Source organism: Myodes glareolus, chromosome 10, assembly GCF_982192425.1.
Source record: "Myodes glareolus chromosome 10, mMyoGla1.1, whole genome shotgun sequence".
Taxonomy (NCBI): domain Eukaryota; kingdom Metazoa; phylum Chordata; class Mammalia; order Rodentia; family Cricetidae; genus Myodes; species Myodes glareolus.
In genome coordinates this window covers 59,579,525-59,594,668 of record NC_142035.1, presented here as the reverse complement: position 1 = coordinate 59,594,668, position 15,144 = coordinate 59,579,525, and the positions used below count along the sequence as shown (strand labels likewise).

General features: G+C 47.5%; 1 protein-coding gene across 1 annotated transcript; it reads right to left on the bottom strand.

Moving 5' to 3' along the window:
- Positions 1-3,502: 3,502 nt before the first annotated feature.
- Rhov (ras homolog family member V) lies at positions 3,503-5,559 on the bottom strand. The gene is made up of 3 exons (XM_048459751.3): positions 5,251-5,559; positions 5,005-5,063; positions 3,503-4,807 (listed from the first exon to the last, which is right to left on the bottom strand). The coding sequence occupies exons 1-3, from the start codon at positions 5,456-5,458 to the stop codon at positions 4,364-4,366; spliced, it is 711 nt and encodes a 236-aa protein (XP_048315708.1). The 5' UTR covers positions 5,459-5,559; the 3' UTR covers positions 3,503-4,363.
- Between the last annotated feature and the right edge of the window lie 9,585 nt (positions 5,560-15,144).

Below are 15,144 nucleotides of genomic sequence, written 5' to 3'. Positions count from 1 at the left end.
TCTTTCTTTCTTTCTTTCTTTCTTTCTTTCTTTCTTTCTTTCTTTTTTAAAGGCTAGGGACATAGAGAAACTCTATCTCAAAAAACCAAACCAAAAAAAAAAAAAAAAAAGAAAGAAAAGAAAAAAAGAAAAGAAAAGAAAAGAAAAGAAAGAGCTGGATGGTGGTGCACGCTTTTAATCCCAGCATTTAGGAGGCAGAGGCAGGTGGACCTCTGTGGATTCCAGGCCATCCTGGTCTACAAATTGAATTCCAGGACACAGAGAAACCTTGTTTCAAAAATCAAAACAAACAAACAAAAAAACCAAAACAAAACGATAACAACAACAACAACAACACAGTGGTTGGCTCTGTTATAGCACAGAGATGGCTCAGTTGTTGTAACTACAGCCCCAGAGGGATCAAATGCCGGCTTCCGAGGGTACCTGCACTCATGTGCACATTCAACACACACACACACACACACACACTTAAAATAATTTAAAAAGAACTGGGATTAAAGGTGTGCACCACCATGACTGGCTTCATACATTTTCTTCAGTGGTGTATCCACTGCTTTGTGTATGTAGTACATGCTCCTGAAGACAACCCTAAGGAATTCCTTGGGTCACACACACACACACAGAGGAAAATAGAAGAGAGGTCCAGTAGGAGAAGGAAGAGGACAAGAAAGGGCAATGTATTTGTGTGTGTGTGTGTGTGTGTGTGTTAAATACAGTAAAAATCCATGTGTACATCATGAAAATGTCCTAATGAGCTAGACAGTGGTAGCACATACCTTTAATCCCAACACTTGGGAGGCAGAGGCAGGTTAATCTTGAATTCTAGACCAGTCTGGTCTACAGAGTGAGTTTCAGCACAACCAAGGTTACAGAGAGAGACCCTGTCTTGAAAAACAAACAAACCAACAAAATATAAAAGAAACAAACAGAAGTCATAATGAAACCAATTATTGTGTATAGTTAATACATACTGACAAAACATTAAAAGTTAAAATAAGCAAATACAATGAAAATTAGAAAAACCCGTGAGACTCTGTCTCAAAAATTTACATTGACATGGACATTCTGCTTACATATACACACACACATATGTACATACATTTGTATGTAGCACATGATTTTATCCAAGTAAAAAAAAATTATTTCTGTAAGTGTAGATTTCTGTAGAACGAGTGCTTGCCTAGCTTAAGCAAAGCCCTGATTTTTATCCTCAGGACTGAAAACAAGAACAGCAACAACGAACTGTCCCAGGAAGTAGAGAAAGGCCATACTGCATAGAGAGACAGAATGAGAGGGCACTAGAGGGATTTGGCACTGGAAATCCTTCTGCAAAATCCTGGTCCCAGTCCTGAGTTTCTGGGTCTCAGTGACACACACCTGGAGCTGAACGCAATCCTGATGAGTCTAAACAGTTAAGGGACAATGGTACATGCCGCCCAAGCCCACAGGGTCTAAGTGAGGGTCTCCTTGGAGAGTGTGGTAGTCTCTTCAGTGTGTCTTCCATGTGTGAACCGCAGTGAAGACACTACGACATCCCCACACTTTCTGGAGGAGGAAGGTACTGGAAGATGGCTAGAGGAGAAACAGGATGCCTGGGAGGGAGCAGGGGATGTTTTCTAAACTAGACCTTGTAAACTGCAAATCAAACCTTGGAGTCAAAACCAGGAGATAATAAGGATCCCTGAGACAAACTAGACTGGTTCAGACCACTGTTAGGTTTGGGGAGGCCTTAGGGACCTAAGTGAAGAGCTAGGGGTTCACTGAGAGCAGAGCCAGGGAGGTGCCAGTGGGAGGCGGCAGGCATGCGGAGTGAGTCAACGGAGATCCTGACCAGGTTCGGTGGCTGTCATGAGAGGGAGCATGAGGAGGGAGGCTGTAGCTCAGTGACTCAGAGATGCTGGTACCATGAGAGAAACCAGAAATTGTGTGTGCGGTGGTGGAGCCAAGGTCGCTTAATCTTCTTTGCCCCACAGTCCCAAGGCCCCTTGGAATGGTTTGAAAACCAGTCAAGAGTCCTGAGTATTTCAATTTGCAAGTGTGGAAACTGAGGTATGAAAAGGAGAAATGAGCTGGGTGATAGGGCATGCTCTTAATCCCAGCACTTGGGAAACAGAGGCAGTGGGGGGGATCTCGGTGAAGTGAGGTCCTCTCTGAGAAGAACAGGAAGGAAGGGAGGGAAGAAGGGAGGGAGGGAGGGAAAGAGAGAGAGAGAGAGAGAGAGAGAGAGAGAGAGAGAGAGAGAAAGGAAAAGATATCTGCCTGTGGTGATGAGAGTCAGGACTTGAACGTTTGAACTGGAATCTGGGTCTCTCTCTGTCCTAGAAAGAACCTTGTCAGGTTAGGTTAGGGTAACAACTGACCATGGACGTATCTATCATAACATAGCTCATCACCTCCACCTAAGGAAATAAGAAAACAAAAGAAGGTGGCCGGTGCTGTAGGAGATAGGAAGGAATCTTGGCTAAAACTAAACTTGGGGTTACCTAGGCTTCACTTGGCTAGTATTTCTGTCCCTCAGTCTTTCTCTTTCTCTCTCTCTCTCTCTCTCTCTCTCTCTCTCTCTCTCACACACACACACACACACACCTATAGCTTGCTGGAAAGGGACCTGAGCCCCCATGGATTTGGACAGGTATGGGTGCTCACCTGGTCCAGCAGGTGCCTAGTAGGTGTTGCAGGTGTACCTCAGAAAGACTTCTAGAGAATGCCACCCATACACCCAACGCTATGCTACTCCTCTAGCCACTTGGTGATATCTGACTTGACAGACTACCTTTTTATCTACAGACCATGGTGTCCTTAAGGCAAAATAAACTTTGTTTTCCTCAAAAATGCTCTTTAAAGTTCCTCCCAGTTTCAATCCTTGAATTCCTATTCCCCTCCAAGCCTCTGCCGGTGAACCCTCATGGGCACAGGATTCCTGGACCAAACCTCTAGTCACATTGTCCACAGCCAGCAACCCTGACCTGCAATAATCCCTTATGTGTCAAGGCTGAAGACTGGTCCAACCAACCCAAGCCTACAAGCTTTGGCCAGTGGTGGAGGTGTCAAGCTGTACAGGTTGTCCTTGGTATTTAAGCTGGGGTAACATTCCCCAGCCAGACCCTGAGTCCCGAAATCTGTTCAGAGGATGGGAGGATGGGCCTGAGATTGTCCTGGAGCCCCAGTGCTGAGCATCACACTCCAGAAAGGAGGGGGAGAGGGGAGGGCCCCACCTACCTGGTGAGGTCATGGGAAAGCAGCTCTGGCGCTGACACCTGGGGAAACCCGTTTCCAGGCTGCTTCCCACGCTAGCTCTCCTGGGAACCAACTAAGCCAAGCCCCAAGCAGGGAGCCCCACACCTGTTCCCCCTAGTCCAGTTCCCATCACATTGTCCCATCTGATCCAGCCCCCACCCTTCAACCAGCCTCAGTTCCCAACCCATCTGCCCAGGCTGCTGGGCCTTGAGAAAGGTTACGAAGGGGCATTGGGCACGATCCAGGAAACCACGGAGACAGCAGCTTCAGAAACAGAAGGTTTTATTCGCAGATTGCATTGCTCACCTTCTAAGCTATGACCTTGGGGAAAGGGACAATCCCTGCCCCTTCCTTCTTCAGGCTCTCATTTGCAGCTCCTCCCCCTCCCTTTGCTGGGCCTGGACTCTCACTTCCTGCCCCTCTGCTGGCCCAGCCAGTTTGGGCAGTGCCTAGGGAGTCCAGAGACCCAGTTCTTCCCAGGGAATAGCCCAGCCTCCCTGGCCTTGGGGCCTGAGGGCAGCCCAGGTGTCAGCCCTCTCCACAGCTGTCCGCCCCTGCTCTTTCTCCTTTTAGACCCAGTCCTCTAGTCGCCTCCAGTCCGCCACTTCAAGGCTCACATTCTGTTTCCCATCTCAATTTCTCACTGGCGTGAGACTCAGACTCTCACTTACTACTCCATCTCAAACCTCTCCAAATCAAAGCCGACCATCTCCCAACCCTCCAAGATGCCTCACTGCTGTCTCTGCTTTGTCACACCTGTGCTAGGAGAGGGTGAGGACATCCACAATGGGCCTGCATTCAGCCGAGCTGGCCTGCGGCCCTGTGATAAAAAACTGGGAATTACATCCCAAGCTGCTCAGAAACCGACACTGTTGAGATTATCCCATGAATATCAAAGCTCTGGGATTTTCCTGCGAGTCTTGACCAGTGCAATCCAAATCAGAGCCAGCTCCTTGCACAGGACAGAGCTCACCCCGTCTTATCAGAGTGTGCAGCTAGAGGCCCATATTCCCAGCGTTCAGTAGAGAACTGAGTCCCAGGAGCTGGCCAGGCCCTGCTAGTACCCGATGTCCCAGGGTCCGAAAGTCTCCGGCCACCTGCCTACCACTTGCACTGCCATAACTGCTCAAACAAAGCAGAAGAACTTCTTCCAGCGGCAACGAGACAGGGTGCGCACACCTTTTGCGTTCAGTTTCTTCTCTAGGCGGGCTTTGTGTTCAATGGCACTGAGAATGGCCGAGTCAAACACTTCCTTCAAGTTCTTCTGTGTCAAGGCTGAGCACTCAAGGTAGCAGCAGGCCCGGATTTTCTCGGCCAGACCCTGGGCCTGGGGTTGGGGTATTGGGCCCTCCCGGCCTCCCTGGTCCAGTTGAATTAGTACATTGACATCGTCCCTCAGATCAGCCTGAGTGCCCACCAGCAATACAGGTGCTTGGGGGTTGTGAGTGCGGATCTCCGGCAGCCATTTTTCTGTGATGTTTTGGAAGGAGCTGGGCTGCACCACACTGAAGCAAGCCAGAAAGACGTCAGTATCTGGGTAGCAGAGGGAGCGAAGCCGGTCAAAGTCCTCCTAGTGGGTAGCAAAGCCAGTCGTTAGCAAAATCATTCCCTTCACATTGGAACGGGAGTCTGCTTCTCACTTGAGGGGTGGAGACCTAAGACTCCTAAAGCCCAAAGCCTGTTTCATTCCTACTCCATGCAGGTATTCTCCCAGCCTCCAATCCTCTCCAACCCCTCACCCAACGAAGGCTACACCCAGCTTCTCACCTGCCCTGCGGTATCCCAGAGCTCGATTCGCACAGGGGCTCCATCTACCAGGACTTGCACTGCAGAGGTGGGGAGGGGAAAGCATGAGTTAGGCACAGCATCCTCGTCCTTCTAGGCAGGCCTAACCAGGGCCGCCTCTGGGCCTGCTCTGGGGGGGGGGGGGTCTTCGGTGCTCTCCCGCCAGCACGCCGGCCCTAAACTACAACCCCTCCCCAGCCTCAGGGTCCCCGGGACAGTAGAACATACCGGAGAAGGTGTCCAGTGCCGTGGGCCGATAGCGCGTGGGGTAACCATTGCAGGTGTAGCTGACGATGAGACTGCTCTTGCCCACCGCGCCATCGCCCACTAGCACACATTTGATGCCCAGCTCCTGAGGTGAGCTGCGCCGCCGCGGAGGTGGGGTCGAGGCTGGGAGAGGCGGTGGCTCGGCGTCGCTCAGCTCCCGCGGCGGCATGGCCCGCTCCCGGGGTAGCAAAGGGGCCAGCCCGGACCAGGCTCCGCGGCGCTCAGGGAAGCAGGTTCCGCAGGCGGTCGGAGACAGTCTGTCCAAGGTGGGCACGCCCGCTAGAGTCTAGCAGAGGGTATATATGTTGGGCCCCGCCCACCTCATCTGCATGTCCCAAGTGGCCCGGACCCCGCCCACCGACCTGGACCGCCCTCTGCAGAACACTCAGCGAAAGCAAAGCTTCCAGAGAAGAAAGGGATATGAAAACCTGACATCGTGAAGGTACAAGGACAAAGACCCGGCATATGATATTTGGTAGGTTCATGATTTATTGTTAATAGGAAGACACAAACTACAGAATCCATAATGCAGCATGTTCAAATTAAACACATCACATTAAATCTTTTTTTTAAGTTAAAAAAAAAGCTTTTATACATAGGTTGGTATGTGTATTAAGCATCAGTATAGTAATTTTACTAATAAAGTATTCTTTTAACTTACTGGGAGTGAGCCTGAGATTGTAGCCTAGAGTGCCTGTCTAGCATGTGTAAAGCCCTAGGTCTGATCCCCAGTACCACTGGCTTGGTGGTGCAGTCCTCCAATCCCAGCACCCTGAGGCAGAGGTAGAGGAATCAGAAGTTCAAGACCATCCTCTGTTGCACAGAGACAGATGGAGACCAGCCTGGGCTACAATGAGACCCTGTCTGAAATAAGCAAATAACCTGGCATGGTTGCTGTCCCATGACTTTATCCCCAGCAGCGAGGAGGCAGACACAGAGGCAGAAGGATCTCTGTGTGTTTGAGGCCAGCTTGGTCTACACAGTTATGTTCTAGACCAGTCATGACTACATAGTGAAACCCTGTCTCAAAACAAACAGACAAAAATATAACACGCATATATTATAGGGAATGGTGATGTAATCTGGGTAAAGAGTGCTTGCGTAAAGAGTGCTTGCCTAGCATACATGTGACCCTCTGTTTAATGAGATGGCTCAGTGGTCAATAAATTTCTTCTGCTTCTTTGTTTTTGTTTTGTTTTTTGTTTTTCAAGACAGGGTTTTTGTGTAGCTTTGGAACCTATCCTGGAACTTACTCTGTAGACCAGGCTGGCCTCAAACTCATAGAAATCCACCTGCCTCTGCCTCCCGAGTGCTGGGATTAAAGGTGTGTGCCACCACTGCCTGTTGGTCAATAGACTTCTACACACAACAGCCATTCAAAACAGAAGTTGTGAAGTTTCACATTGGATTTTACAATCAAATACATTTCACTATCAAATACATTTTTGAATACTTTTTAAAGATCTAACGTGTATAGGTGTTTTGTCTGCATGTATGTCTGTCTATATGCCACATGCATACAGCGCCCGTGGAAGCCAGCAGAGGATGTCAGATGCCCTGGAACGGGAGTACAGATGGTTGCTAGCAGCCATTAAGGTGCTTAGATCCAAACTCACATCCTTCACAAGTGCAACAAGTGCTCTTAGCTGCTTGGGCATTTCTTTAGCACCCCACTATGTGCATTTGAACATTTGTAGAGTTCCCAAAATAACACTGTTATCCTTTTTAAATAAAGAGTTTGTTTTTTATTTTTAGTAAGTGTGTGTCTGTGCGGATATGTGCACATGAGTACAGTGCCTGAGGAGACCAAAAGAGGACCTTAGAGTCCCTGAAGCTGGGGTTACACACAATTATGAAGTTGCCTAAGCGGGTGCTGGGAACTGAACTCAGGTCCTCTAAAAGGGCAGCATGCACCTTTAACTACTGAGCCATCTCTCCAGCCCAGTACCTAATTTTATCATTAGCATGAAAGCACACTATAATTACCTATTTGCAGCTGTTGTACCTGGGCCACCTACAGCCCTCGCCCTGAAAGGAACTTACAGACTCTGACAAGACTTCCCAGGTAACTATAGGAAGGTCATCTAGAGAGCAAGTGAGAGAGAAGCCAGATACTAATTTAGTCTCCGTGGAAGTCCCAGCAAGGGACATTAAGCCCAGTACCCTTTCTCTGCTTCCCTACGCAGTCTTTTACCTCAGTCTGCACAGAGATCACCGAGACGCTTTCCCACAAGCAGGCAGACATTCATGAGTTTGGGGAAAGGACAAGACTGCAAAGCAGATAGGAGGTGATACTAAAGAGGCACCCAGTATACTAGTTCAGAATTCCATAACTCTAGCCTGATGTGGTGGCATTTATCTGTAACCCCAGCACTCGGGGGGCTGAGGCAGCAGGATTACCATAAAACAAAGACAGTCTACATGGTGAGTGCCAGGGCATCCAAGACTCCTTGAGACCCTACACAAAGCACAAACAAACAAAAATCGCTGACTTGACCGCGCTTGGAAAACTGTGGCTGTCCCAGTGCCCACTTTTATATCCTAGTGTCTACCTCCTGGACATTCCCTTTATCTACATGTCTAAAGATATTAATGATCCTAATTGTTGCCTCACCACCCCCAAATCCTCAGACGCATCCCCATAGGTTTATTTATGAAGTTACTGAAAGGTGTTGTAAGCGTTGTCCTTCCCTTACATCACCCGAGAAAGTCCGAAAGCCATTCATTTTGTCCTCCTAGAAAGGGAGGGGACTCTAGACTCAGTCTCCCCTGTTCTTCAGCTCATAAGCTGACTCCTGCAGAGCCAATCACTTCACCACTCTTAGTGCTATATACTGAAAAGCCAGGTGTATTTATCTCTGAAAGCCCTTCTGGTAATAGCTACCTGTGATTCAGAAATCCTGGGGATGCTGCACAGGTGTCCAGGACAAAACTACTCAATACGCGTGTGGTGACACACCCACTCTCCTCTCTCTCTCTCCCTTTGGAAGACTCTTTTCTTTAACCTGGGTTTTAATAATAACTTTATTGGGCTGGTGATATAGCTGAGTTAGTACAGTGGTATCACACATGAGATCCTGGGTTTGATTCCCAGCATGATATAAATCTGGAGTGAAGCACACTCCTGTAATCCTGGTGCTTAAAAAGTAGTGACAGAACAGGGCATGGTGGCTCACACCTTTAATCCCAGCACTTGGGAGTCAAAGGCAGGCTGATCTCTATGAGTTTAAGGCCAGTGTGGTCTACTTATTGAGTCCTAGGTCAGCCAGGGCTACATAGTGTGACTCTGTCTCAAAAATAATAAAAGATGTAGTGTTAGGAGCATCAGAAGCTCAAGGTCTCCTTGGCGACACAGTAGGTTCAAGGTCAGCTGGGATATATGAGGACCAGTTTCAAAGGAAAAACTAAAGCTTTATTAAAGGTACAGGTTTAAGGGCAATACTTTTCAATCCTTTCTGAAGACATACAAATGCCACACGGGGGGACAAACATGGGACATGTCTGCTGGGCTTGAGGAAATGTCCTGCCCTGGTCTGAGGTTGGCCGTTCCTCAATGGTCTCGTGGGTGGAGACACTTTCTGACCAAGGTCCCTCTGTCTAAGCTGGTTTAGGTACAGTCTTGTCAGCAAGAGGGGGAGGGAGGAGACGACCTGGGAGCTGGTGAGTCACCTATTTCTCAGCTAAGGACTTGCAATTCTGGCTGCTACTTCTGGGAAAGTCCTCTTCTAGGTGCCGGGGTTGCCGGGGTTGCAACTTCTTCCTGCCCACCTGCCATGTCTGCCCCAACTTCCAGACATATCTGCTAGGGTTACAACTTGGCACTAACATTCTGTGTTGGATAAATGGCCTGCTCTAGGATGGGGGCAGGAAACGGACACGAGGAGCCTGAAGCATTGCAGAGAGCAAGAGCTAAACAAACAAATACGACAGGAAAAATGGAAGCCATTCATAGAGAGAAAAGTCAAGTGGAAGAGTTTGCAATGGTCCAAACGGAACTATGTAAACAAGGTAAAGCAATAACAACCTCTCATAAGACAGATATTTATAAATCCATACCCACAGATGCTTTATATATAAATAAGACGAGGATAAGAATTTCACATAGCTGGGCAGTGGTGGCGCACACCTTCAATCCCAGCACCTAGGAGGCAGTGGCAGGTTGTGAGGTTGAGGCCAGAATGCTTCTAGAATGTTGAGTATAGTTGCATGAGACTCTAGACCTGTAAAAATGCTGCTGTTTGTCCTGACTGACAGCAATCAGAAGAACTGAAGTGAGGTGTGTGTGTGTGTGTGTGTGTGTGTGTGTGTGTCTTCCTGTTTTGTCACTGAATATACTCAAGTCCAGAAGATGAGTTGCAGAATTAGGAGACTTCGGAGAAACTGATAGTCTATCCCCAACCAACAAGCCACAGTCCATACTAATGTGTAGAATATTGTCAGGCATTTTTGTTTATTACTTATCCTATTTAAATATATATATTTCTTTAGATTTATTTATTTTATGTGAACCCAAGCTCTGTTCCCAACACTCACATGGCTGCTCACGAGTCTCCCTACAACTCCAGCTCCAGGGGATTGGCACGTTCCCCTGACCTCTGAGGTGCCAGGCACACATATAGTGCACCTCTATAATGCACACAAAACACTATGTGCATAAAATAATAATAAAAACAATAGGAAAAGCCAGTGGTGGTGGTGGTACATGCCTTTAGTCCCAGAGGTAGAGGAAGGCTGATCTCTGTGAGTTCAAGGCGAGCCTGGTCCACAAAGAGTGTTCCAGGACAGTCAGAGCTCTTACACAGAGAAAGCCTGTCTAGAAAAAAGAACAAAGAGACAAAAACAAAACAAACAAAAAAAGAGCAAAAATAAAAACAAAAGAGTAAACCAAAAGAAACTCATACCACACTCAAGGCTGCTGTCAAGAGTGAGCGCAGAGAGGCCTGGCAGTGGTGGCACACACCTTTAATCCCAGCACTCGGGAGGCAGAGGCAGGGGATCTCTGTGAGTTCGAGGCCAGCCTTGTCTACAAGAGTTAGTTCCAGAACAGGCTCCAAAGCCACAGAGAAACCCTGTCTCCAAACAAAAAACAAAAAACCCAACAACAACAAAAAAGAGTGAGCCCAGAGATCAGAAAATTTTTAAATAAAGAGGAGATGAAAGAAAAAAATCTTATGGGCTGTTGAAATGGTTCAGCACGTAAAGATGCCAGCCACCAAACCTGAATACCTGAGTTCAATCCCTGGGACCCACATGGTGGAAGTAGAAAACTGGTTCCCACAAGCTGTCCTCTGATCTCCAGAAAAAGAAATATATATATCACTTATTTGCCAGACTATAACGAGGATATTAATGACAGCAATACAATAATCATTAGACTCTGACACACTTTCTAAATTTTCCCAGTTAATTGGATTGAGAGAGCGTTTGAGGGTTATATTCGGTGGTCTTGGTTGAATTGCCTCGTGGCATCACTGGCTAGTCCTCTAGCTGCCAAGGTCCCCCACATCCTCCGTTTTATCCAAGGGTGCTCAGCTCTGGGCTTCTACCATGTCCTTCCCTTTCCCTTTTTTCATCCTCCAACCCAGCCATCCCCAAGTGATAATATCTGTCCCCAATCTCTAGGTGTCCTCAGACTCTGACCAATGTTGCTGAATGTTTGCTAAGAGTTGTCACTTAAAAACGTTCATCCAGAGCCAGGCGAGGGGGCATAGGCTTTTAATCCCAGCTTGGGAGTTGAGTTCAGCCTGGTCTACAGAGTGAGCTCCAGGACAGCCAGGGCCACACAGAGAGGCTGTCTCAAAAAGAACAAAATCACACACACACACACACACACACACACACACACACACACACACACACACAACCATACCAAAAAAAAAAAAAAAAAAGAATCAACAGTAAAACAACAGCAACCAGTAATCATCCTTCCTGACGGCTCTGGAAGATGGTGGAGGGGCAGTTTTAGTGCCCTAGCAACAAGGCCATTCTGCGGAGGCCCAGTGGTCATGCGCTGAGAAGCATCGACATTTCCAGAACTTTCTACAGAAGTAACTGGACAGAAACCCTGGCCAAGGTCCCTACCATTCCTCAGCCAAGCCGCATCTTTCCGTGGCCTGTGCGAGGCCAGCGGCCACACTGGACCAGGCAAGGCCAGGCTTCCCTGGAATGTTCCACGGGGTCCCTCCCTTCTCTGACAAGGAAAAACAAACAAAACAACAACAAAAAGCCTGGTAGTGGTCTCTGCTGCCCTCCGGTTATGCAGCTGAAGCCTGTCAAAAAGTGGTTCACCTCGGGCGTCGAGCTCATGGCGCCGGAAGTGTCTGAACCAGGTGATGACCACAACGTGAAGGAAAGCGGAAGGAAGAGACAGTGAACCGGAAGGAGCCCTCGCCCTCACGAGGAGAACTCGGGAAGAAAATCCGTTGGTTTATGGAGGTCCTCAAGACCAATGGTGTGAGCCCAATAGAGACTGTAGGTGCCTAAAAACAGCCTCATCCAAAAGGACTCCCTTTAATTTTTGTTGTTGTTGCTTTGTTTCTCGAGCAGGGCATCTCTGTGTTGTAGCCCTAGATGTCCAGGGACCTCGCTCTGTAGACCAGGCTGGTCTCGAACTCACAGAGATCCGCCTGCCTCTGCCTCCCTAGTGCTGAGATAAAACGCATATGCCACCACCATCCAGTGAACTCCCTTTAATTGCCTGAGGTCCCATTATACTTATTTCTAGCGATTGATAAAGCTATTTCTCAATATAATGAGTAGGCTACACGTTGTAGCCCAGAACGGTCTAGAGCTTACTGTGTAACCCAGGTAAACAGCGAATTTATCTCCCTGCTTCAGCCTCCTGAGTGCTGGACATAGACGTGGATCCCCCACCTGGCTCTCAGCCCTTTCTTTCCAAGTGTCTGGCTTCCTTCCCTTCAGGATTCTCTATCACAATACTCACCTCCTACCTACCTTCTGGGCTTGCTTTGTTCATCTCTAGTGTACCCAAGGTTCTTAAGACAACAGATCTGTCACTCTCCCACTCAAAAGCCTGCAGCAGAGAGTGAGAGGAAATACGGGTCTCAGCTTGACATCACACACCCTCAGGATGGGATAATAAACTGACTGAGAGGTATTGTTTATTTATGTATTTATTTATATTTATTTTTGGTTTTTTGTTTTGTTTTGTTTTTGATACAGGGTTTCTTTGTGTAGCCCTGGCTGTCCTGAAAGTCACTCTGTAGACCAGGCTGGCCTCAAAGTTAGAGATCTGCCCCTCCCAAGTGCTGGGATTAAATGCATGCACCAGTACAGCCCATGGAGGAGAGGAATTTTAAAAACGGGAATGGTTGTGTATTCCTGTGATCCCGGAAATGGGAATGTGGAGGCAGGAGATCAGGAGTTCAAGTCTAGCTTCAGTCACTTGTGTAGTTCAAGGCCAATCTTGCTTACATGGTGAGTTCCAGGCCATTGTAAATTCCTGTCTCAAAACAAAATGAAAGAAAAGAAGAAAAAATGAGAAAGGAAGAGATGGAAAGAAAGGAAGGAAGGAAGGAAGAAAGAGAAAAAGGAAGAAAGGAGGGGGCTGGAGAGATGGTTCAGTAGTTAAGATCATTGGCTGCGGGCTGGAGAGATGGCTCAGTGGTTAAAAGCATTGACTGCTCTTCCAAAGGTCCTGAGTTCAATTCCCGGCAACCATATGGTGGCTCACAACCATCTGTAATGAGGTCTGGTGCCCTCTTCTGGCCTGCAAACATACACACAGAATATTGTATCCATAATGAATAAATAAATAAATAGATTTAAAAAAAAAAAAGATCATTGGCTGCTCTTCCAGAGGACCTGGGTTCAATTCCCAGCACCCACATGAAAGCTCACAACTGTCTGTAACCCCAGTTCAGGGGATCTGACACCTCACACAGACATATATGTAGGCAAAACACCAATAAATGCTCATAAAATAAAAATAAATTCTTTAGAAAGAGGAGGAGGCAGTGCGATGAGCCAGTGGGAGAGCTCCCCTGGGAGAAAGCTAGCGTTCAGTTCCCAGCACCCACGTGTGCAATGAAAATCATCGACTCAGGACCCCCAAGACTACTTCTTAGCACAAAGGAAATTTATCTTCCTCACAGGGACAGAGAGCAGGGATATGGGACTAAGACAGGAGATAGAGGAAGAGGGAGAAGGGGAAAGGAACAGCAAAAAAAAAGGGGAGGCAGGAGTATTTGTTACTGAGGGGCAAAGGACTGCCTCTGCATAGAGAGGGGACAGACGTGGCCCATAGGAAAATGACAGTTTATAAAGGTAAAACCTTTATAACATAGGGAAAAAGCCTATGTTAGGGTGAGGTGTTTAATTTTAACTGGGCATGCTAATTAGGTGAGCCAAAGGGGCTTTTGATTGCTGGATTTCAATACTTTAATAGCCGGACCTTGGTAGTCAGCCTTAGGAGGAGGGATTGGTCAAATAAGGAATGTAATCTAATGGTTTTTATCAAGGCAGAAGAGATGGGGAAAGAGGCAACACTTGCCAAAGCCACATCCTCACGTGGGCTAGTGTCCTTTCAACACGTATGTTCACAATCATCTGTAATTCCAGCTCCAGGGAATCGGCCCTCTTCTGGCCTCTACTAGCATTGGATATGCTTGTGGTGTACATACGTCTGTGCAGGTAAACACTCATACACGTAAATAATATAGAATCTTTAGAAAGAAAAGAAAGGTGGTGTGGGGTGGGGGTGCTGTGAGGTGGCTCAGCAGGTGAAGGCACTTACACAGAGACTGATAATGAACTTTGGTCCCTGGGACTCACATAAAGGTGGGAGGAGAAAACTAACTATACAAAATTGTCCTCTGACATCTACATTACACATATTGTGGTACACCTGTACCTGCACCCACACACATGTATTGTGGTACACCTGTACCCATACCCACACACTTGTATTATGGTACACCTGTACCCGCACCCACACACATGTATTATGGTACACCTGTACATGCACCCACACACATGTATTATGGTACACCCATACCTGCATCCACACACATGTATTGTGGTACACCTGTGCCTGCACTCCCACACACATGTTTTGTGGTACACCTGAACCTGCACTCCCACACACATGTGTTGTGGTACACCTGAACCTGCACTCCCACACACATGTTTTGTGGTACACCTGTACCTGCACTCCCACACACATGTATTGTGGTACACCTGTGCCTGCACTCCCACACACATGTATTGTGGTACACCCGTACCTGCACTCCCCATGTATTGTGGTACACCCATACCTGCACTCCCCATGTATTGTGGTACAACTGTGCCTGCACTCCCCCCATGTATTGTGGTACAGCTGTACCTGCACCCACACACACACATGTATTGTGGTACACCTGTACCGGCACCCACACATATGTTTTGTGGTATACCTGCACCTGCACACACAACATGCATTCAACCACAATAATAAAAATTTTAAACTAAAAGATTAAAAATTGAAAGACAGAAAGGGGAAATGAGAGAAAGGCGTGGGGAGGGGGGTTCAATGAGATGGCTCAGAGGGTGAAGGCACTCGCTCCCAAGCCTGAAAACCTGTGTTTGGTCCTCAGAACACACAGTAGAGGAAGAGAATTGACTCCCACAAATTGTCCTTTGATCTCCACACATCTATATGCCTACACATATACACACAAAAATAAATAAATAAAAATGTAATTTAAAAATTGTTTAAATATACCAAGTCTAGTGGTGCACTCCTTTAATCTCAGCACTGTGGGCACAGAAGCAGGTGGATCCCTGTGAGCTCCAGGCCACTCGGTCTGAATGAAAAAGAGCTGGAATCAGGAGGTCCCTGCTATACAGCAAATCTGA

What these genes read in the sequence shown, in the direction of transcription:
- Rhov (XM_048459751.3), bottom strand. Translation starts at nt 5,458, where the DNA reads ATGCCGCCGCGGGAGCTGAGCGACGCCGAGCCACCGCCTCTCCCAGCC. An exon ending in GGCACTGGACACCTTCTCCG is followed by an intron (nt 5,064 to 5,250) that starts GTATGTTCTACT and finishes CCACCTCTGCAG; the next exon opens with TGCAAGTCCTGGTAGATGGA. An exon ending in TCTGGGATACCGCAGGGCAG is followed by an intron (nt 4,808 to 5,004) that starts GTGAGAAGCTGG and finishes GCTACCCACTAG; the next exon opens with GAGGACTTTGACCGGCTTCG.